This window comes from Heterodontus francisci, chromosome 25 (genome assembly GCF_036365525.1).
Source record: "Heterodontus francisci isolate sHetFra1 chromosome 25, sHetFra1.hap1, whole genome shotgun sequence".
In the NCBI taxonomy this organism is placed as follows: Eukaryota; Metazoa; Chordata; class Chondrichthyes; order Heterodontiformes; family Heterodontidae; genus Heterodontus; species Heterodontus francisci.
This window is the reverse complement of record NC_090395.1, coordinates 67,097,525-67,122,149: the sequence shown is the minus strand read 5'-3', so window position 1 is coordinate 67,122,149 and position 24,625 is coordinate 67,097,525. Positions and strand designations below refer to the sequence as shown.

The following is a 24,625-nucleotide window of genomic DNA, read 5'->3' as shown; positions in this document are numbered from 1 at the left end:
AAGTGGGGCAATTGGCCCAGCCGTGGCCTGATCGATAGCACTCTCGCCTCTGAGTCAGAAGGTTATGGGTTTAAGTCTCAATACAAAATCTGGGCTGAAATTCCCAGCGCACTACTGAGACTGCTGGATCTTTGAGATGCAACACTAAACCAAGGCGCAGTCTGCCCTATCACGGAGACATAAAAGATCCCATGCTAGTATTTATAAGAAAGACTCACATTTGGATAGCGCCTTTCATGACCTCACGATGTCTCAATGCGCTTGACAACTAATGCGGTACTTTGAAGTGTAGTCACTGTTGTCATGTAGGGAATGCAGAGGCCAATTTGGGCGCAGCAAGATCCCACAAACAGCAACACGATAAGGACTGGATGATCTGTTTCAGTGATGTTGATTGAGGGATAAATATTGGCCAGGGCACCACAGAGAACTCCCCGGCTCCTCTCAGAAACACTGCCATGGGATTATTTTACAACCACCAGAGGGTAGATGTAAAAGTTAGGTTTAACCTCACATTCGAAAGACGGAGTTTTTGGAATGTGAATTTGCTGTAAATTCTGTAATCTGACCAATCTTCGGCAAAGTGTTTGAAAAAGAAAGTGTCTGTAGGTGTTTTTGAAGTAGAGAGAATGTGGGAGGAGACACAGTGAGGAAATATTCCCTCTGTCTGTGTGAAATCATGGGGCTAAATTACTCAAAAGCCATTATGGGAACAGAAGATTAAATTCCAGCAATCTACCTTCAGCACAACAGGCACTCTGTGACTAGCATCTTTGATTCTAGATTTATAAATGGAATGGGAGAGGATTCACAAAAATTTCAGATACCTCTTTATTTCAATTCTTTTTGGCTTGTCTTAATTCAAAAGCCTTGAACCAGAGATCATAACCTGTTTGGTTTAGCATAGAAAACCACATATACAGATACAATTCATAACATACCGATATAACACACATGTATCCAACACATACTACATGTATGTGTATACCAGATGTTAGCTCAGTTGGCTAGACGGCTGGAGTGTGATGCAGAAAGACGCTAACAGCATGGGTTCATTTTCCCCATATCAGCTCATAGAGGCCTGCCTTCTTGCCTTGCTCCACACTCGAGGGGTGATGACCTTCAAGCTGTACATGACCAGCTATCTCTCTGTAATGGGCAGAGCTGCCTATGGTCCTTTAGGACTAAAGTAACACAACACGTGCAGATAATAGTGTGTACAGGTACACCACGAACACAAATTCAACACATGCACAACAATAAATCAGTATCTGGGAATTCTCCCTGTATTTTCATTCTCTCTCTAACACTGTTGCATTTGTTGTTTCAGACCAATGTCGAACATGTCAAACCGGGCAGGAGGAGTGCGAGGTGAAGGAGGAGGGGGGCAGCGCCCAACCAGCATTGCCAGTGAGATGTCCAATCACACCTTGGTTTCTGAAGCCTCTCAGGAACAGGCAGTCAGGGTAAGCATGGCGCTTCACTATAGTACAGGCACATGTTCACCTGTAGATGGGAGGGTGAATATGGCACGATCTTAGAATACAGACGCACATTCACCTATCAGTTGAGAGGGTGAAGCTACCATCAAAAGAACAAGTGGCCATTGATGGACAACCTTGTCTCTGTACCTGAAACTGGTTCAACTAATACCAGTCCTTCCTTTCCGCATCTCCACTCCCCATTTCTGGGGTGTCATAAAGCTCGATCCATATCGATCTGAAACATGATCTCTCTAAACTGTGTGAACAATTTATAAATGTACAGCACATTATAATTGAGCGTAAATACTCAGCATCCTATTGGAACTGGCACATTTATCAGATTTTAGTAAGTAGGTTATGCATCTTGAGTAGCTGGTTAGTGGCCTCCAATTTCACAGATGACCTAATTTAACTTGCTTTTTGGAACCGAATGTGGAAGTGAGGAATATATCCACAGATGATTACAGATCAGAGGTTTTCTCCCGATACGAGGATACGATTTAAGGCACCGAATGCCTGTTTTGCTGTGCATGCAGTACTGGGTGTGTCTCGACTGCACCAGAGTCTCATGTTTTTCCATCGCTCTATGCGATATTGATACAATGATAATGGAGTTGTTGACTGATCATATCAAACAATCTCTGTCAGTTATTCTACAACAGACCCAAAGAGAAGGCTTAATTAAAAATAAAACATGTCATACCCCTTACACAGGAAGAGGTGGAGAGCATGGCAGGGATCGGGGGGGGTTGGGTCATGGGGAACTTCCCCTAAATGATAGGCGAGCTCTGAACTTTCTAACCACTTAGGTCAGTCAGACACTAGAAATACGCTAACAGTGGCACTTGTGCCTATTTTCTCTTGCTCCTGACTCCCTAAACTCTGGCAGCGTCAGCACTGGCTGGTGTAAACCCAGCACAGCCACCCAGACTGAGTTCCAAGAAACTTGGAGCCCAGCTTTTTTTTTTAACCTCCAGAGGATAGAGGAACAGCATTCCAGAGAAGGGAGTTTATTCTGGGTCAATTCTTCTGGGACATTTCCCGATGTATTCTGTGGTATAGGCTGATGTCGACTGTGTATCTCCCATCTTGCAGTCACCATTTCTAGATTAAACCACAGCAGCACCCGGTGTGTCAGGGGATGGGCACCTCTTTGTGGGTCTGCTCCTAGACCTGGCCAGGATGGTCATCTATAGGTCAAGGTTGGATGGGGGTGGGAGGGTAGGTGGGTTGGCCACTCTGGTTGCCTGTCTCTTTTCCATGGTCTTGTCTGCGCTGGGTGTCTGTAGCTGTCTGCCAGTATACTTGAGGCCTTTTGCAAACAGTGGGCACTGCAGGGACTGGAGTGTGTCACAGATAAGAGGTGTAATATTTTTTATTTAGTTTAAGTTTCCTTTATGCTTAAGGTCTTTATTAGTTGTGCCCCTTGGAAAATGAGGGAGCACATTTCTTTCTTTCTATTGATGCCAGTGTGGCATCAACTTGTTGACCCGATTGTTTTAATACCATCTCTTAACAGACTTCCAGGTCATCAAAGAAGAATGCTGCCTTTGGAAAGAGGTCAAACTCAATGAAGAGGAATCCAAAAGCCAATGTTCTGAAGCGTGGCTGGCTGTATAAGCAGGTGCAGTATAACTCCTGTTGGACTGACCTAGCAATGGGGAGAAATTGCCTGCACATTGGGGTACAGGGGCACAAGCTTGCAGTCCGCATTACTCTAACAGCAACGATAGCCCATTTAAAATTAGTGTCTTCCACTAATATTACAATAACACTGAACAGAAAGGCTGCGTTTGCTGACAACACCACCACCAGGTGGCGCTGCAATGGCACATGCACAAATGCAGCCTGTGCCACAAAAACGACACAGTCTGCGACGTCAGGCAGCTGCCAGGATTAAAGATGGCGCTGCTCAAATAATTACACTATGGCAACCTAAACACATGGCAGCACACAATGGCCGGAGGGGAGGGAGCGAGCGGACTGAGGAGGGGAGGGAGCGAGCGGGCCGGGGAGGGGAGGGAGCGAGCGGGCAGTGAATGAGCAAGCGAGTAGGTGAGCCAGCGGTCGGGGTGGTGAGCGAGCAGGCGGGGGGGGCGGGCGGCAAGGGGAAGGAGGAGAGCGCATCTGCCACCAGCAAGGTCTTCACCCGCTCTCTACCCGCTCCCCACACCCCCTCTCTCCCCCCACCCCTGCTCTCTCTGGCCCAGATCCCCCCACCATCTGCCCGCGTTACACGATGACGTCATCTGTGCATATGCCAACCAGTCCTGGCACTGCGGAACGCAGCGCATGCGCAGAGGGTGGAAACCAATCTGCGCAGATTGGCGCAGTTGGATGACGTAAACTGCAGGCTGCGTTGTCAGTAATCACTTTGGAACAGAAAATCTAAGCACAGTGTCAGTCCACACAGCCCAGTCAGCAATTCACAGTATCTCAGTGGCTCAGACAGGCTTTGTCAGAAAGCTTTTTAACCATTTATTTGTTTTTTAATTTAAGCCCTTTTATATCGATGCTGATTTTTTTCCCATCCCTCCTCTCCTGATGCCCAGACTCATCCTGGGGTACAATTCCACAAGAAGTGGTCATGATTCAGTATTTCACTCAGGTGACCGGTCACCTGTGTAAAGGTGTGTTTCACCTGGCTGTGAGACCACATTGGTGTCAATGCAATGCTTTTTGCACCTGCCATCCATACACACATGTACTTTCTAGCAGGGATCATGGAGTCATGACACACATTCGATTTGTTCATTTCCCCACCCACCCCCAAATCCCCATTCCGCTCTCCCCTGTATTCCCTTAAGCATAGAAGATTGAGGGATGATCTAATCGAGGTGTTTAACATGTTGAAAGGATTAGATAGGGTAGACATGGAGAAACTATTTCCTCTGATGGTGGAATCAAGAACAAGGGAGCATAATCTTAAAATTAAAGGATGGCCATTCAGGAGCAAAATCGGGGGCACTTTTTCCCAGAAAGGGTGGCAGAATTCTGGAACTCTCTCCCTCAAGCGGCTGAGGATGATGAGACAATTGGAACTTTTGAGACTGAAATAGATTTTTGTCAGATAAGGGATATGGAGCAAAGCCAATTAAATGGAGTGGAGCTGCAGATCAGCCACAATCTAGTTAAATGGAGGGACAGGCTAAAAGGGCTGAATGGCCTATGCCTTTTCCTAGAACTTAGATAAAATTGAGGACTCTACGAATCAGTTACCTTTAGCAACTGGGCCATCTTTACCAAGTGAATTTCAGCTTGATATTTTCTTCATTGTAGGAGAAGGAATATCTCCCCAGCATCCATAATACGTGTCACAGCCAGGTGAGGAAGGTGGGTGGGTGCGAGGGGACCCAGGTTCCCCTCTTGTCCTTCCTCTTATTTGAAGGCAACAGGGTTTATTCCTTTTTTAAACCGTGGTTATGCTTACCACCTCAGCCAGTGTTTTATCTTTTCACTTTTAATGTGATCATGAAAGAACTAATCGGACAGGTTTTCTTAAGTTTAAACAAGAAAAAGTGAGTTTATTATACTTAACAATATAAAACTGATCTAGAAAATATAATACATTTACGCTACACATTCACACACACATTCACACGAGACTCGTACACACACAAGTAGATTACAGAGGGAGAAGTAAAGTTTGTGGTTGGATTAGAGTCCAGAATAAATAGAAATTAAATACACAGTCTGCGAAGTTGGATGATTCGGTGGTCTTCTGGATGAAGTTGTATTCTTGAAGTCCTTGGCTGGTCAAAGTGCACTTTGTGGCTGGCACGCTTTGCTCAGGGTTTTCTTGGAGGCGGACTTGTAGGTGGCTCTCTTCCCCTGAACTCTGTCTGTAGCCATCTGTAGGTTTGGAGGGTCCACAGTCACAGACGGGGTTCAAACTTGTGTTATCCGGAGAGAGACTTTTTTTTTTATTTCCAAAATATACTTTATTCATAAAAATCTGTAAAAATTACATTGCCAAACAGTTTCCAAACAGCACCAAAAAATACAAACATTGCAAGGGAGATCAGTTTCCTTCAATACTCTCATGAGTTTCTTCCCAACCCTTCCGTTTCACAATTGTCATGTCAATTACAGTTTTACATTTACAGCAATTCAGAATATTAACGATACAGTTCGAGGGGTTTCCCATGGATCCAGCCCCTCAGTCCAGCTTGGTGGGGGAACCTTACACTGTGGTCTTTCCCCATTGAGCCTTTGCTGCGGCTGCCCCAAGCTTTAGTGCGTCCCTCAGCACGTAGTCCTGGACCTTGGAATGTGCCAGTCTGCAACATTCGGTGGTGGACAACTCTTTGCGCTGGAAGACCAGCAAGTTTCGGGCAGACCAAAGGGCGTCTTTCACCGAATTGATAGTTATCCGGAGAGAGACAGGCACACACAGCCTTTCTCCTGCTGCACAGTCTGAGTTACTGTCTGTCTGTCTTTGTTCAGGGAAACCTTTAGCTTTCACAGAGATGGACAGACAGTCACATGATGGCCTCTGTGCATTCACTGGAAATCTTCTAATGATATTCAAGATTCCGAATTGGCTCCCCGGGCCCCAGGATGCCAGATTTTATACTTGGAGCAGGTTTGCTCTTTCAAAGTCAAGGTGTTAGGATCGCCTTGAATGTCACACTATGAAGCATTCTTAGATAATTCAGTCACTTAGAACAAGCTATTGTTCTGCGTCCATAATGCCCAGACTTCTGTCTCCGGGTGGAACTTTGGAATGTGAAAAGGTGTTTCAGATGCAAATTGCAGTGGCCATTTGGCTGCTAGTTTTTTAAAAGGTTAACTGCAGGATTTTTCCCATTAAAAGTTTAATGTAATTTTCCAACTGGTGAATTAATAATCCCTCATTTGGCTTATCATGTTTTCTTGACACAGTTCATAAAAATGCATTGAAGTTACAACACGGAAACAGGGTTTTTGGCCCAACCAGTCCCTCTCATTGTTTACCCTTTGTACAAAGAAGTGATTTTAATCACATTTCCCCGCCCTAGTCCCACATCCCTTCAACCTTGTTCTCCTCTTCCACCTGTCCAAACTAACCTGGAATGTTTCTGCTTTAACCACTAACTCTTACAGCCTCGCAATGTCCTGTGTGAAGAAGCTTCTCCCACTCTCTGTTCTAAATCTCTTCCATTTAAACTTGTAACTATGGCAACCTCGTTCTTAGTTCATCAACGACTGGAAGCAGTCTGCTTATATCTACCCTGCCCCTTCCTTTCTTAAACTTATCGACATCTAGCATGTCACTCAGCAATCTGCACTCAGTTGTGTTTGTATTTCCTCATACCAGGCAGTATCCTTGTGAAGTGCATAAAATAACTCCCATAATGTTGTGTAAAATACCAGACATTGCTTATAGCTCGATCACAATAGATACAATACCGTACGCTCAATGGCAGATACTTTCATTGGGTTCACCGAGTTATCTGCTGACATATCTATTCAGCTGGGTTAGGATTACACCCTGGGTAAGTATGAGTCTCTTATGTGAGGGTTGTTCACTGCATAACAGGTGCAAATATTTGCTCTGTACATTAATTGCAGCAAAATTATAAACTGGTCTATCAGATCTGTAATTATGATATCACTGCACTTGCTACTCATTTTGTAACTGAATGGAGTTAGTATTTTGCAGGATAAAGATTTTTCTCAGTGTGGTACTTTCCCTGCTGAATAAGTAGTAGCTGACTGCACAGATTTGCTTGTTATCCAGCAGTGTCAGGGTTAGTTACTGTGTGACTTGTTGCCCATTCAGCAGAGTAAAAATCACTCTCTGTATTATTGTGATGTTGGTGTTTTTTCAGCAGGGTTAGATGCAATGAACTTGTTGCTGTTATTATACCTGTAACACTGTACATGCTTCAGTCAATACAGTGTCAAAACGCAGGGAAATGGCCTTTCAGCTGGAGTGCTGTGAAACAGTGTTTGAAGGATATTCTTAATTAACTCTAAAGAACTAATGTGAAATGTGCAAAGCTACAGTTTGTTTGTGATTTAGAAAATAAAATAGATTTAATATTTCTCCTGTAGTGATATTGGATGAAAATGCCTAATGTAAATGGGTATGTGTGAACTGGCGTTCTTTTTACATGTATAGGCAGTCAAGAGGGAATAAAATTAACAGGTGCATTTAGTGTCTAGCAGTCAGTTATATTTAGAGCAAATATTAGCAGTTTCCCAAACTCTTCTGAACTCTGGAGAATACATTCCTTCTCTTCACAGAGGACCCACCAAAGTGGGAGTATGTGAATTATCTTAGTGCATCTGCTGCCGTTTTGTGTTCCTTTACAAAGAATGTTTTGGTTAACAGAAAGTTTCACTGATGGGAGAGACTTCAGTCAAATTCTAACCCATTCGAAACGTGTACCAAGTTATCAAAACTGGGCACAAAGCCATCAAGACCATATCATTTACAGAGCAGTGTAGAGCCATCATTGCTTAGGAACAAGTACAAATCCATAGCAACGGAGCACAAAGCTGTTGGGTGCAAACACTAAGTGCGAAGCAAATCATCCAACGTAGGATATAAAGTCCACGCAACAAGCTACTGTGACCAAGCAATAGACACTTCAGAATTAGAATGAAGCATTAAACCCACTGGCACAAGGCATGAGGTGTCAAGTAGGAATCTATCAATCCAATCCTGTGCAGAATGAGGTGATCTCAAGTCCTCTCCTCCCCTCCCCAAATCCCCAGCCTAGTCCAGATGTGCTGTTGCAGTGTCCCAACCTGATAAAGATGATCAGTGACAGTCCTCAGCGGCTGCCTTGTGCCACTGACTTTCCTGCCTCGTAATGGACCAGCCTTCAATCTGGCCAGCAGCCGGGCGGGAAACTGAATCTAAAACAACTTCCAATGAGGTCCTGCTGTTAAATTCATCAAGACCTCTGCATTCCTGGCATTTCCGGATTACCCAGCTGCTGACAAGTGCTCCCACTCCCTCCCCATAATTTATCAGGGCCGTCATTTCTGGCCAATGACCTTTCATCAGAACTGAGTTTGTCCAGGATTTTCTGCATTTATTTCAGATTTCTAGCATCTGCAGTATTTTGCGTTTGGCAGAGAGGGATATATTTGTAGCTAATATAAAAGCAAAATACTGCGGATGCTGAAAATCTGAAATAAAAACAAGAAATGCTGGAAATACTCAGCAGGTCTGGCAGCATCTGTGGAGAGATAAGCAGAGTTAACGTTTCAGGTCAGTGACCCTTCAGAACTTCTGAAGAAGTTTCTGCTTCTCTCTCTACAGATGCTGCCAGAGCTGCTGAGTATTTCCAGCATTTCTTGTTTTTATTATATATTTGTAGCTGTTAGCCGTGGTAGAGATTGGGGTACAGCGGGTAAAATGTTGGGGCGCTGAGGGTGATCCAGCAGGATCTGAAGAGGGCGATATATTGGGAAGATTAGCCATCGTTCCCTTTTAAACCAAGGAGAGTAGGCTCATTGTCTTGACCCTGCCCAAAGATTGAGGGAAATGTTGGCTGACAGTGAAATGTTGAATGTTTCCTTGCTAATCACCTGCACTTTTATCTTGAATCAATACGAGGAATGTGACACTGTCCTTATCTTTGGCAGGCAAGCTCTGGAGTGAAGTCATGGAACAAGCGCTGGTTTGTGTTGGCGGATCGCTGCCTCTTCTATTACCGAGGTGACTCCTCTCTGTTTCTGCTGCACTTGCACCGCGCTGCATTATCGACTGCTGAGCCTGTCGGGGAATGGCTCATAAAAGCGTAGTTAATTCTGGCTGCCCTCCGATAACCAGTCAAATGTCATTTGTTTTAAAATTCTTGGGATGGGTGGGAGGGCTTAAAAAAGAAAAACAATTTGCAAAGAAAAATACCTCCCATTTCTGGAAAGCTTTGTGCCACTAATACATGTGGGAAGTTTTGCCGAGCTTGGGGACTGGGATGGAATTCATGAAATACAAACAGAAAATGCAGGCAATACTCAGCAGGTCAGGCAGCATCTGTGGAGAGAGAATCAGAGTTAACGTTTCGGGTCTGTGACCTCATCAACCTGAAACGTTAACTCTGTTTTTCTGTCTCTACAGATGCAGCCTGACCTGCTGAGTATTTCCAGCACTTTGCGTTTTTATTTCAGATTTCCAGCATCTGCGGTGTTTTTTTAAAAATGGAATTCCTGAATGCTGGGTCAGTTTTTGTGCTGGAGTTGGTTGGATTTTTCTTAGGTAAGGGTATCACAGGATGGAGCAAAGGTGGGTAAATGGAGTTGAGCTACAAATCAACCATAATCTAATTGAATGGCGGAACAGGCTTGAGGGACTGAATGGCCTCCTCGTGTGCCTACGTTTGTTAACTATTTCATTGGCTTATAATACCTGGGATGTCATTGACGTCTGGGCACCTCAGCATTAACCACTTTGTGCCCACATATTGTACAAATGCAACAAAAAAAGAGGGGTTTTTCTGCAGCCACTTCCTCGAGACAATGTGCTGAATTTCTGATTGACTGAATATCAAGGAGAAACCAACCAGATTTTGTATTTTTGAAGCTGACCATCAGTTCCCAGTGCCTCTGGCTGCTTTTCAATTACTCGCAGCTTTTAGAGCCAGGCTAGGAATGTCACCAAGAGGAAGGGGATCTCTGGCTGCTGCTGTTGCTGGCCTGTGACTGAACCCTAAAGCCCTGGCTTTAACTCTGGGTGCGAGTGTAATGTGCCCGGGGCAGGTGACAAACCCCGACATGGTGGCAGCGTAAGGTGCTTCACTGGAGCGTTAGTAATCAAACTTTGACACCAGGCCACATTAGGAGATATTAGGATAGGTTAATGTGGTCAAAGAGGAAGGTTTTAAGGAACATCTTAAAGGAGGAGAGAGAAAGAGGTAGGGAGATGTAGAGGTTTAGGGAAGGAATTCCAGAACCTGAGGCCTAGTCAGCTGAAGGCCTGGCCACCAATGGTGGAGCAATTAAAATCGGAATGAGCCATTTTAATTCCCGGGCTTCATTTGATTGATGGAAGGCTGACTCCCATGCAAATAGGGGTGGGTATTCAGGCAATAGGAGACACCATTGCAGGATAGGTGAGGGAAAGGTCCTTGACATAACTTAAGTGATGGGGAACAGGGTTCTAGGCAAGTGATAGTAATTGGGGCTGTTGTGGAATAAACAGACTTGGCACGGGGGAGTACTCACAACCGACTTTTATTGACTTGTGCACAAGGAGAACAGCCACAGCGCGGCCCACAGTGGGGCTCACTGTAATGTTCTAAAGAGTTTCCGCAAAACAGTGGCACTTATGGTATTCTGTAACCAATTTCTCTCCTTAATTTGCATTTAAAGATACCAATGGTATTTCAGTTGAGCGTTTGCTCTACACCAATGGGATACAGCATTATTTCAATCCTTCGTTTACATATCTATCTCACCATTGGCCTTGCAGAGGATACTGCAGTCCACAGCGCGTGACAGAAAAGTACATTCTGTTTCGGCAACACTCTTCTTATCTCAACACCCATGCCTAGTACATTCCTAAGGAACAGCTAATGGATAAACATAATGTCTAGGCAAACCCACACCTCTTGTCCAAGGATGGCTCACCCTAGATTCCACAGGGCAAGGGAGGCCCAAAGATTTTTTTGTGCAGCCCAGATTAGCACACCTGCACTTGCCCACTCACAAGGAAACAGAAAAAAAAAAATCACTTACTTGGGCCTCTTTTGGCCATGATCTCATCTGTCACAGCAGTGATGCTCCTGCACTAGATGTCACTGCCGCGATCGGTAGTAAAAATTGCATCGGGGTCCGAATGATCTCATCAGACCCCGACATATAAATATGGATGAGCTGCGCAACTCGAACAAGTAGGTGGTTGAAACGGCGACTGACATGGAGGTGTCGGGAAATAGAGTGGCAAATGTCCGGCTACCAGTCTAATGAGCCGCCTGCTCTCTTCTCGTCGGGCAGGGTTAGAATTGGGTCTTGAAGCGTGAGCTGGCCAATGCTGGCTCTCCTTATCTGCCCCCCCCTCCCTGTGGGCAGATCTTGTCTGTATCTTGTAATGACTACAATTGTTGCAATTAACTCGTGCTCCATGCTTATCCACGGCTCTCGGGCTGTCACCACACTGCTGCTCTTCTATTGAAAGGTTACTCTGTTGAGATCCAAGTTTCGAGGTGTCAGCCATGCCTCTGGGGTAACATTACCGTAGCTTCTGATCCAGGAGAACCTGTGTTCAAGCCCCACTCCAGAGACTTGAGCACAAAATCCAGGGTAACAATCCAGTGCAGTACTGAGGGAATGCTGTACTGTCAAAGGTGGCATCTTTCTGATGAGACATTAAACCAAGACCCCCCTCTACCCTCTCACGTGGGTGTTACACATTCCAATGCATTGTTAGAAGGGCAAGGGAATCTCACCGGATTCCGTGGCCAAGATTTATCCCTCAACCAACATCACTGAAAATAGATGGTCTGGTCATTATCACATTGCTGTTTGTGGGAGCTTGCTGTGCACAAATTGGCTGCCATGTTTCCTACATTACGACAGTGACTGCCTTCAAAAAGTACTTCATTGGTTGTAAAATATTGTGGGATGTCCTGAGGTCGTGAAAGGCGCTATATAAATACAAGTCTTTCTTTACCTTGAAGCTCTTCAACTGGGACCTAGCAAAGCATTTAGTATAACATAAGGTCTTTAATAATAGTGATTTTATATATGTATTATGTACTGAAGCTTGGGGAGCTTTGGCCCCAAACAAACATATTCTTACATTAGTTCCAGGGTAAACAGGTTCACTTCGCTGAAGATGTTTTCTTCAACTGACATTGAAGCCCCTGACCTTTAGACTGATTCCCACTCACTTATTTCCAGGTTTAATCTGCTGATGTATTTGGGGGCCAATTAATGTGTCCTCTGCTGTGATTGGACAGTCCAATTCAATAAAAAAGAATCTAGAGAAAAGAGAATCCACTGTGGTATTTGAGTGCTTTGTCCCTCCCCAGGCTGTTTCTGGTGTTCTTGAAGATCAAACTAGATGGAGCAACAGCCCTGTTGGTGCGGAGGAATCGCAACATGGGGGCTTCCACTGCTCATTTCAATAGCGATCTCTTGATGTATGAAATTAAAGGCACAATGGCGAGGATGAGTTCACAGTGTATGACCAGTCAGGAGCGGGCATGAGTGATTTAACTGTTTCCTCCCGTGTCCCTCAATACAATAACAAATTGCATTTATATAGCACCTTTAACATAATAGAATGTCCCAAGGCACTTCACAGCAGCATGATCAAACAGCATTTGACACTCAGCCACATAAGGAGAGATAAATTTGGTTTTAAGGAGCATCTTAAAGGAGGAAAGAGGGTCAGAAATTTAGGGAAGGAATTGCAGAGCTAACAGCCCAGGCAGCTGAAGAAACAGCCAGCAATGTTGGAGCGATGGAAATCGGGGTTGTGCACGAGGCCATTGATACTCTTGCGGTCAGGTCAGGCGAGAGGGCTAGTGACGTAGTCTTCTCCCTGCAATCACAGCCTCTCCTTCCTTTTCGTGCGGAACAGAATGTGTGAAAGACTGGGGATGTGTTTGCAACTGAAAAGATAATCCAGTAACAGTGAGTTTTTTTTTTACAAATCCAGATGAGAAAGAGGAGGCAGTCCTGGCGAGCATCCCTTTGTTCAGCTTCCGAATAAGCCCTGTTCAACCTTCTGACAACATCACCCGCAAACATGCCTTCAAGGTGATGTAGAGTCTAAAACACTTCTTTGAGAAGTCTGTGCGTGTATAGATTCTGCGTGAGGTCAGGATCAGGTCCGGCTGTGAGGCCTGCTATGGTTGATAGACCTACCAACGTTCCAATTCCCCCTAAAGAGTCTGTTCCCTTTCCAATTGGCCATGGGATGGTAATGCCTGGAGGATGGACCAATGGTGGGAGCATAGGGATGGAGTAGTGTGCAGTAGGATGTCATGTGGTGAAATTTCCAGGAATACACCCCAGCCAGAGCTGGCAACACGTGAAACTGCCTGCAAGATTTTGGGAGTTGTAGTCCATCAAAGACTCACTTCTGCACGAGCTACAAATCACAGAATGCATTATCAAAGAGTCGCGGTTTAACTGCTCGAGTTTGGTGTTGTTTTCTTGAATTACTAATGACTCTGTCCTTGTTGCATTTGTTGTCTGCTTTCGTGGCTAAAGCTTTTTTTTGGTGTCTTCTTTATTTCTTGTCACAAAGTGGCACCTCATCTGAAAATATTGTCCAATTTCTTGAATTTCACATACCCCAACATATGTAGGAAAATGTGAATCCTAGCTCATAATCCCTTCAAAAACCAGGCAACTGTTTAATAATCTGCCTCAGGCAAGTCATTTCCAGACCATTTCCTCTACATCCTCGATTTAGGTACACCAATTTTAAAAGACCACGCCATTGGGTAATTCTGAGTGAACAAGCGGCCACTTTGTGATAACTAATCCCACTACATTGCTTTCTGCAACATGGCTTACCTTTCAGATACTGACTCCTGGTTAATATAATCCTGCTTGCTCTACTGCTTCTTACATGACGGTTCAGAGGCTAGTCTAAGAACTTTGGTGACTGATTAGATGCAATTACATTGGACGCTCTTTGCCATTTCCACCCAATTAGAACCCTTGCCACTGGCTTTTTTAGACATTTGTCACTAATAATTGCTGTTGCTATTTTTTTTTAACAAAAACCCTCGTGCAGAGTGTGAGAATTTCATCAGCAGAGTATCGAGGTGTCAGAATTGTAATTTCATTCATATAAAGCAGTCCAACAGGAGACTTTGGGCCTCATTCTAATATAGCTCTGCCCTTGGAATCTCCTTGGAAATAGAGATTGATGGCTCAATAAATATCCAAGAACGACATAGGAATGATTTTGCAATCATTAATTCTTCAGTACGACTGTTGTCATTCATTGAGTCACTGTAGACAAAAAATAGAACAAGGAAATTTGTGACACATAGTTCAATGTAAAATAACTGATTCCAATAAAATCTGGGGATGGGATGAGTATTATAAATAACACATGAAGTATATCGTATTACATGAACCCCTCGATTAGATTGTAGCCTGTAACTCACTCCAAGGTTTACATATCAGAATCCCTTGATTAGTTTGAATATGTCAGTCACACTAGGATATCCAATATTCTATCTATTAAACCATCTAAATTCCTCAATTAGATTCTAGTTTGTGCCTCACTCCGGGGTATCCATTATTCAATATATAAACTCCCTGAACCTTTTAGATTTGATTCCAAATTCTACTCCTGGAAATGCAGTCTTTATTTTTAAGTTATTTGATTTTAATAACAAATATTGTGCCATGCTCAAGCCGTCTTGTTGCAGGGAGCTTGGCACCATTATCTCTGCCCTTGCAAGTGAACTCTCAGGCGATGCTCCACTGATACAAGTGTGCTGGCGTCGTACACAATGTCGACCACGCGCACTCTCGAGGACTTGCCTGATAACTGGAGGTGATTGAGATGTGGTCAGCCTTTGCCTGAGAAGATAAATGAAAAGTTAGGCATCATTGTCGAGCCTCTCCTTCCCTCTTTTCTTACAATGTAAGATTTATCTTGCAGAGGAAAGGGTTTTTGTACCTTTTCATGTTCAGGAATCTGTTAACTACAGTCAAGATCTGGTGATATGATGTGAGAATCCTATGCCTCCATTCAAAAACAATTATGCACACCTGCCTAAAATGTCTTGTAGACACAGTTAATTGTGGAATAGACTTGAGGGGCTGAATGGCCTATTCCTGCTCCTATGCCAATTTGTACAGGTGCACCCATGATAAGGAGCTACATCACCTGCTAGAGGTGACACATGATAGTGCGATTAAAGTGACTCCCCTCTTTTTACTTCAAACTAACTAAATATAAAACTACTATCATGATTTTTTGATTTGTGTAAGTCCAATGTGCCTTCACTTAAAGTTAGACAAGAGCATGTAGACTCATTTATCTACAATAAATACACACAGAAGCACAAGGGATATACAGAGACGCACACCAAAACACACACTGTGTGACAGAAGTATTGTGTTACAATGCCCATGTATTTATATCTCTGGCGTGTATGTGTCTGTCTATAGCTGTGTGTCTGTCTGCTGCTACCCAAGTGTATGAATCTGTCTGTGTTTGCATGTTTGGTGGAAAGGTTTTATTTTTTTTTTATTTAGAGATACAGCACTGAAACAGGCCCTTCGGCCCACCGAGTCTGTGCCGACCATCAACCACCCATTTTATACTAATCCTACATTAATCCCATATTCCTACCACATCCCCATCTGTCCCTATATTTCCCTACCACCTACCTATACTAGGGGCAATTTATAATGGCCAATTTACCTACCAACCTACAAGTCTTTGGTGGTGGGAGGAAACCAGACCACCCGGAGAAAACCCACGCAGACACAGGGAGAACTTGCAAACTCCACACAGGCAGTACCCAGAATTGAACTCGGGTCGCTGGAGCTGTGAGGCTGCGGTGCTAACCACTGCGCCACTGTGCCGCCCCAGTGCTTTGTCTGCACACTGTGTGGCAAAGTTGCTTATTAAAAAAACATGATTGCAGTTTCATTCTGCATAGTACAGGGAGGAGATCTGCCCCGATGGATCGAATTGCTTCCTTCTGTGCTGTATCATTCTACGATAGGACGGATAAAATATGCCGACTGGTTTGATCAAAAGAAGTAAAATTGAGAGTTTTAAAACAAAACTTTGAATGCTTGGAGTCTGAGCTGCAGAATGCACAGCAAACCCATCAGCATCTGAAACAAGGCAAAGATAAATGAATGTTTTGGGTAGAAAACCCTCAGCTAACTAATTCAGCCAAAGAATTTCTACCCAAACTCTCCCCCTCAGGCTCAAATGGTACTAGTGCATTTTTCTAGGAATAAAATCAAAATTTTAATCTTTGGACAAATGTGACTTAGGGAAGGACTAAAGCTGAAATATCTGTCCGAGAGTTACGATGAGTTGGTTATGATGTTGTTAGAGCGTAACCCAAGGAATAACCCTATGCAATTGAGATCCAGCAACGAAAGCAAAATATGCTGGTCCACCAACAAGTCTGGAATAGTAGTTATTGAAGAATTAGGCGAGGATTAGTGCTGCTTTCTGAAGGTACACAAGTAGATTATCAACTTGCCGCTCAAGTTAAGAGCAGGCATTACAGATCTGCCTCCCATTATAAAAATTGTTGAAGTTTAATTTCTGTCAGTTTCTATAATCCCGCGGCTGATCCTCAATATCCAGGCAGCAAGTTGATAATCGAACCCCATGCTATTCCGGTTGGACCAAACTTAAATGGGTGAATAAACAGAGGGAACAAAGAAGGAGCCCCGTTGATCTTTAAAAGGACATTGATGGGTGGTTGTTGGGGAGGGTTTGGGTGTTCCTTACCCCCTTACTATTCACTGTTGCCTGTAAGTGATGGTATTTCATTTTTGAGGTTTGTTTCTGAAAATTTGAGCGTGTGAGTGCCTGCACAGCTTCTCGTGTAAAGGTGGGCAGAGTGTTAACCCTCCTGCCCCTTTAAAACCAGCATTCAGGCTATTAAATTGTGATGATAGGTTAGTCGTAGTCATTCTGCTGGGCTATTGTTTTGTAGTTTTATATTTGTGACAGAAAGTAGAAGCAAGATTGGAGCAATTGGGTCATGTGCTGCATCGACGAGTGCATGTTTCCAGGCAATGTAAATGCTCCTCACGGGGGGTTTCCCTGCAACTGAGACTAAGAGGTTTGGTGTCTTCAAGTAGTGTTTGCATAAAATTGTCTGACAAAGTCATGAACTCACGGGCTCCGAGGAAGCGTTTGTAAATCCAACCCTGGCAGGCTGAGCAGAGGATTCTTGGGTGCGAATTAGACTCTAACCTGACGCCTGGCATGACAATGACTGTAGAAACACTCAGAAGTGGCTGAAAGCACTTGTTTTTATACCAGATGGTGAGCCTGTTTTGTGAATGTAAGGAGACTGATGTATGTCAGAGAAGGCAAGACTTCCAAAGATTTTGCGACAATTTGAAACTCCTCAAGCAATTTTTTGTACCTTCCTCCAACTGTTGGGTGAGAGTGGAGGGGAAGGGACTTTCTACAAGGTTCGACATTGTTGTGTTCATCGGGTGATCAAACAGAGAAATGTACTGCTACAGAAAGGTTTTAATAGATTTTCGAAGGGTACATCCATCCTTGAAGGCGACAGTAGTGTAGTTGGCTATAGTTTCCACTCAAAATAGGTAATTCCTGACACTGACAGCACTGTGCGTTCAACCCCCAATAACTGACAACAGTCATTGTCTTCCTGACTGCCCATCAATTCGACCTCTTCCAAAGTGCATGGAAAGTGTCCATATAAAACAGGTCAAAGCCACTCTCATTTCCATTTGTTTCCATCAAAACATTTTCCCGTGGTTTACCTCCAGTTTCTTTGATGTTACCTGGGAGAAATCAGCTTCCCGTACCTTGAAACATACGCTGACAGTGGCTGTAGGTGTAGCACCTTTCACACAAAGATCCTAGATCATTCCCATATAGGGTTGCCAACCCTCCAGGTTTGTCTTGGAGTCTCCAGGAGTTAGACATTAATCTCCAGGACAGTGCTGCGAGCAACACCCAAGAGAAAACTCATATGGACATTTAAACTTTTTTTTTCTTTGCACACTATTGGACATAGGGGTGAGAAAAGGCTATTAGTTGGGGGTGGGATATCATGTGATGAAACTTTCAGGCATCTGCCCAATCAGAGTTGGCAAACCTCACCTCCGAGCAACCAATTCTCAGAACAGCAGTCAAGGCCCGGGATTAGGCTTTCGGCCTGTTCTCCGGCTGGAGATACCGCGAGGAGACTGGACATAGGAAAACAAGAGAAAACTTTTCCTCAAAACAGAAGTTATGAATCAATTACTTTGTAGCTCGACTCTCAAAAGCCAGGATGATCCCAAATGGTTGCTCTAGTCTTGCCTAGCCTGTCAGTGTGGTGCTTCTCAATGTTTAGCTCTGCTGGTTGACTTGACCTTTTATCTTTTCCTCTCATGGCCGAGGACTCCACTGCACCAGAAGTGGCTGCACTGTGCCTGTCTTGAATTTCTGCAGGATCTCAGCTAGGTATAATTTCCAGTTCTTCTAATTAACTGAGCTGTTAATGAATTCACACTGCGCTAAATCAAAATTAATTACAAATCCTATCCTCAGAAACCACCAGTGAGTTGCAGTGTACAACAGTCTGAATCCTATCTAACTGAACAGGAAATGAATGAAGGCTTCAAAAACTTGCCTGCTGTAATGTCTCAAACTCCAGAGGTTACATCAAATTGAGGTCGTGCAAGTGTGATCAATATCGACCTTTATAATGATGAATTTCTCCAGTCCCTTTCAAACACTGGTGTAGCCAAGGCCAGTGGAAGTCTAGACATGTTAGATATATGTTGGAATGCATTGCCACCTGTCCCTTGCTGGAGTTGTATTTGCTTGGACCTCAGATAAGGACAGGGTTGGGCTTGACTATGTTGTGCTTCCCATGGTCAACTAGACTGTCACTGTCCAGGATCCCATATGACCATTTCAGCTAGGCATTGGAGAACAAAGAACAAGGAACAGAACAGCACAGGAACAGGCCATTTGGCCCTCCAAGTGTGCGCCGATCTTGATGCCTTTCTAAACTAAAACCTTCTGCACTTCCGGGGTCCATATCCCTCTATTCCCATCCTATTCATGTATTTGTCAAGATGCCTCTTAAACGTCGCAATCGTACCTGCTTCCACCACCTCCCCCGGCAGCAAGTTCCAGGCACTCACCACCCTCTGTGTAAAAATCTTGCCTTGCACATCCCCTCTAAACTTTGCCCCTCACACCTTAAAACTGTGTCCCCTAGTAACTGACTCTTCCACCCTGGGAAAAAGCTTCTGACTATCCACTCTGTCCATGCCACTCATAACTTTGTAAACCTCTTTAATGTCGCCCTTCCACCTCCGTCGTTCCAGTGAAAACAATCCGAGTTTATCCAACCTCTCCTCATAGCTAATGCCCTCCAGACCAGGCAACATCCTGGTAAACCTCCTCTGTACCCTCTCCAAAGCCTCCACGTCCTTCTGGTAGTGTGGCGACCAGAATTGCACGCAATATTCCAAGTGTGGCCTAACTAAAGTCCTGTACAGCTGCAGCATGACTTGCCAATTTTTATACTCTATGCCCCGACCGATGAAGGCAAGCATGCTGTATGCCTTCTTGACTACCTTATCCACCTGCGTTGCCACTTTCAGTGACCTGTGGACCTGTACGCCCAGATGTCTCTGCCTGTTGATACTCCTAAGGGTTCTGCTATTTACTGTATACTTCCCACCTGTATTAGATCTTCCAAAATGCATTACCTCACATTTGTCTGAATTAACCTCCATCTGCCATTTCTCCGCCCAAGTCTCCAACCGATCTATATCCTGCTGTATCCTCTGACAATCCTCATCACTATCGCAACTCCACCAACCTTTGTGCCATCTGCAAACTTACTAATAAGACCAGCTACATTTTCCTCCAAATCATTTATATATAATACAAACAGCAAAGGTCCCAGCACTGATCCCTGTGGAACACCACTAGTCACATCCCTCCATTCAGAAAAGCACCCTTCCACTGCTACCCTCTGTCTTCTATGACCGAGCCAGTTCTGTATCCATCTTGCCAGCTCACCTCTGATCCCGTGTGACTTCACCTTTTGTACCAGTCTGCCATGAGGGACCTTGTCAAAGGCTTTACTGAAGTCCATGTAGACAACATCCACTGCCCTTCCTTCATCAATCATCTCCGTCACTTCCTCAAAAAACTCAATCAAATTAGTGAGGTATGACCTCCCCTTCACAAAACCATGCTGCCTCTCACTAATAAGTTCATTTGTTTCCAAATGGGAGTAAATCCTGTCCCAAAGAATCCTCTCCAATAATTTCCCTACCACTGATGTAAGGCTCACCGTTCCAATAATTTCCTGGATTATCCTTGCTACTCATCTTAAACAAAGGAACAACATTGGCTATTCTCCAGTCCTCTGGGACCTCACCTGTAGCCAATGAGGATACAAAGATTTCTGTCAAGGCCCCAGCAATTTCCTCCCTTGCCTCCCACAGTATTCTAGGGTAGATCCCATCAGGCCCTGGGGACTTATCTACCTTAATGCTTTGCAAGACGCCCAACACCTCCTCCTTTTCGATAACGACATGACCCAGACTATCTACACTCCCTTCCCTCGACTCATCATCCACCAAGTCCTTCTGTTTGGTGAAGTACTCATTTAGCACCTCACCCATTTTCTCTGGCTCCACACATAGATTCCCTCCTCTGTCCTTGAGTGGGCCAACCCTTTCCCTGGCTACCCTCTTGCTCTTTATATACGTATAAAAAGCCTTGGGATTCACCTTAATTCTGTTTGTCAATGACTTTTCATGACCCCTTTTAGTCCTCCTGACTCCTTGCTTAAGTTCCTTCCTACTTTCTTTATATTCCTCAAGGGATTCATCTGTTCCCAGCCTTCGAGCCCCTACGAATGTTTCCTTTTTCTTTTTCACTAGGCTCACAATATCCCTCAAAAAAAAAAGCAAAATATTGCGGATGCTGGAAATCTGAAATAAAAACAAGAAATGCTGGAACCACTCAGCAGGTCTGGCAGCATCTGTGGAAAGAGAAGCAGAGTTAACGTTTCGGGTCAGTGACCCTTCTTCAGAAGTATCACTGACCCGAAACGTTAACTCTGCTTCTCTTTCCACAGATGCTGCCAGACCTGCTGAGTGGTTCCAGCATTTCTTGTTTTTATTTCACAATATCCTTCGTTATCCAAGGTTTCCGAAACCTGCCAAACTTATCCTTCTTCCTCACAGGAACATGCCGGTCCTGGATTCTAATCAACTGACGTTTGAAGGACTCCCACATGTTAGATGTTGATTTACCCTCAAACAGCCGCCCCCAATCTAAATTCTTCAGTTCCTGCCTAATATTGTTATAATTAGCCTTCCCCCAATTTAGCACCTTCACCCGAGGACTACTCTTATCCTTATCCACAAGTACCATAAAACTTACGGAATTATGGTCACTGTTCCCGAAATGCTCCCTTACTGAAACTTCGACCACCTGGCCGGGCTCATTCCCCAATACCAGGTCCAGTACGGCCCCTTCCCTAGTTGGACTATCTACATATTGTTTCAAGAAGCCGTCCTGGATGCTCCATACAAATTCTGCCCCATCCAAGCCCCTGGCACTAATTGAGTCCCAGTCAATATAGGGGAAGTTAAAATCACCCACCACTACAACCCTGTTGCTTTTACATCTTTCCAAACTGTCTGTGCTGGAGGTATTCGATGTTTGGCTCTTCCCCCAGCTGTGCTCCAGAGGATGCAGAGTGGTGTACATTTCAGAATGCTGGTGGTCTGACCATACTGCCTGACCTTTGCGCCTAAAGACACATTTGAACCCGTTAAGACTGAGGGCAAAATGACATGCATTCCAAGGGATTCATTGGCAGCTCAAGGAGCTTGCAAACCCCATCAATTCTGACACCTTGTCCAAACTTTGCTGATATCTTACCTGAATCAATAATCTGATTTTTATTGGGATACTCACTTGGTAAGCCAACGTTGAGTCTTGCTTACCAACCCTACCTATATTTTTGAAAACTACAAATGTCTAAAGCTGCCCAGTGGATACGGATGCATTTTTAGTGGCATTTAATTTACATTTGACTCCAGTAGAAGCTGGACATGTGATTCATGTTACAAGAAATGAGATACATTCAACATTCCTTAACCTGTTGCATCCATTTATTTCTCGAATCGCTGCATTTTAATAATTGTATAATTTTTTACATATTTAATTTTTTAATTTTATATGGATTTGAAATTCATTGTTTAAAATGACAGTATCATTATTCAGATGGCTCAGTGGGGTAAGTGCACAAGGGAGGACCCTTGTCTCAGCAGAAACAATGGACATGCAAAGTGACCCTGGACCCCGCAGAACTAGCCAGGGATCTTGCTCCTGCTCCCGATCATTATCCAATGACTCTTGCTCAAGCTGTGTTTGCTTGGATCTCAGATATGGACAAGGTTGAGCTTGACCATGTTGTGTCTCCCATGGTCAAATAAGCCATCACTGTCCAGACTCCCATAAGGCCATTTCAGCTAGGCACTGGAGAACTTGGACATTGGATAGCAACATGAGGTTCTGCTGTCAGGAGGTGAGGAGCAACAGGAAGTGATTGCAAATAGACAAAATCTCGATTAAAGAATCAGTTCTTAGAGAATGTAATAACAATTACATGAAAATAACATTATAAAAACGAATTGTAATCCCTTCCCATTAGGGGGGTTGGGGGGAAGAGTTGTGTGAAGAAATACAGTGTCACATTCCCCACTGAGCACTGAAATACCAAACCAGTGAATGATTAAGAAAGAGGTGTGTGATTCGGGCTTAAATGTGATTACGAATGTAGGAGTTAGCAGAGAGAGAAACACAACTGGAGATTCACTTGTTTGGTTTCATGATTATCTTGTCTGCGAGATTATTTGTGAAGGACTGCTCCTCCATTTTAACACTTGGAGTCCACGTGATCTGAAAGACATGGCAAAAGATGGCACCTATTTGAGATGTTTAGAGAAGGATCCGATGTCGGACAGTCAACCTGCCAGCTGGATCCACGCATTCAGATGTGGGGTGGCAGTCGTGAGTCTCAATGGGACCACGGGATGAATTTTTTGCCAATTGGAAGTGATACCCCAAAGTTAGCAATCTCCTGCCACAAGGGGTTTCTCCCTTTTGGTCGCTCACAGAACCCTCCTTGGCAGTGCATGCTGCGGACTCACTGTAGACCAAAGAAGTTCAGCATTGCTGCCAACCTCCAGCTGGTAGGAAATATGACCCAAGCATGCGGGACAAAAATGGGTTGTTGTCTCCTAGTTGTGGCTCTCTCCCAATTTAATTTTCTTTCTCGAAGCAGCAACTGGATCTGTCTCGCTATTAACGATTTCATTCACATCTCTCCTGCAGCTGATTGTAAACAGGCAGCCAGAGGTTTTTCACAATAATGACCGTTCCGTTAATTATCAGGCCGAGCACGCAGGTATCCGGACTTACTACCTGAGTGCAGAAAATAAGGCAGAGATGGAGGATTGGATCAATGCAATGAATGAGGCAGCGAGCATACAGACCGTGCCCTTGAACAGGTGAAGTATATATCAGACCCTGTGACTCTGTGCTACACTGAACTGAATCATTTTGTTTATGTCGAAAATTTGAAGAGTGTCAGCAGTTTTTGTGTTAGTGTTTGTACATCCAAGTCAGTTCCAAAATAACTACATCTAACTGTGCCATTCCTTTATTCCCTCGAACCCTGCCTCCCCCGCCCCCACCCCCTGCCAATGGCATGGACTTTACCTGTAGAACATTTTTTTATTCATTCTCAGGATGTGGTCATTGCTGGCATAGCCAATGTTTAGTGTCCATTCCTAGTACAACTGAGTGGCTTGCTCGGCCACTTCTGAGGATAGTTAAGAGTCAACCCAGTTGGTGTGGAACGGGAATCGCATATTGGCCCAGACTGGATAAGGATGGCTGGTTTCTTTCCTTTAGCGAAGGAAATCTGCCGTCTTCACCTGGTCTGGCCTACATGTGACTCCAGACCCATAGCAATGTAGTTGACTCTTAAGTGCCCTCTGAATTGACCTAGCAAGCCACTCAGTTGTATCAAACCGCTACAAATTCTAAGAAAAGGAATGAAACCGGACAGACCACCCTTCATTGACCTAGGCACTGGAAATGACAACGGCAAACCCAGCTCTGTCGACTCTGCAATGTCCTCCTTACTAACATCTGGGGCCTTGTGCCAAAATTGGGAGAGCTGTCCCACAGACTAGTCAAGCAACAGCCTGACATAGTCATACTCACAGAATCATACCTTACAGACAATGCCTGTTCCACCGGCAGGACAGACCCACCAGAGGTGGAAGCACAGTGGTATACAGTCAGGAGGGAGTTGCCCTGGGAGTCCTCAACATTGATTCAGGACCCCATGAAGTCTCATGACATCAGGTCAAACAGGGGCAAGGGAACCTCCTGCTGATTACCACCTACTTTCCCCCACAGCTGATGAATTAGTGCTTCTCCATGTTGAACA

The 24,625-nt window shown here is 44.3% G+C and overlaps 1 protein-coding gene across 11 annotated transcripts in view; it reads left to right on the top strand.

The window, feature by feature from the left end:
• plekha6 (pleckstrin homology domain containing, family A member 6) overlaps nt 1–24,625 on the top strand; it is a 307,598-nt gene that overhangs the window by 210,968 nt on the left and 72,005 nt on the right. For 10 of the 11 annotated variants that reach the window (XM_068057422.1, XM_068057423.1, XM_068057420.1 and 7 more), the window contains 5 exons: nt 1,331–1,466; nt 3,004–3,108; nt 9,069–9,141; nt 13,087–13,187; nt 23,500–23,675. In XM_068057422.1, the coding sequence (XP_067913523.1) occupies nt 1,331–1,466; nt 3,004–3,108; nt 9,069–9,141; nt 13,087–13,187; nt 23,500–23,675 (591 nt within the window). The remainder of the gene's footprint in view (nt 1–1,330; nt 1,467–3,003; nt 3,109–9,068; nt 9,142–13,086; nt 13,188–23,499; nt 23,676–24,625) is intronic. The other variant, XM_068057421.1, reaches the window with a different exon arrangement.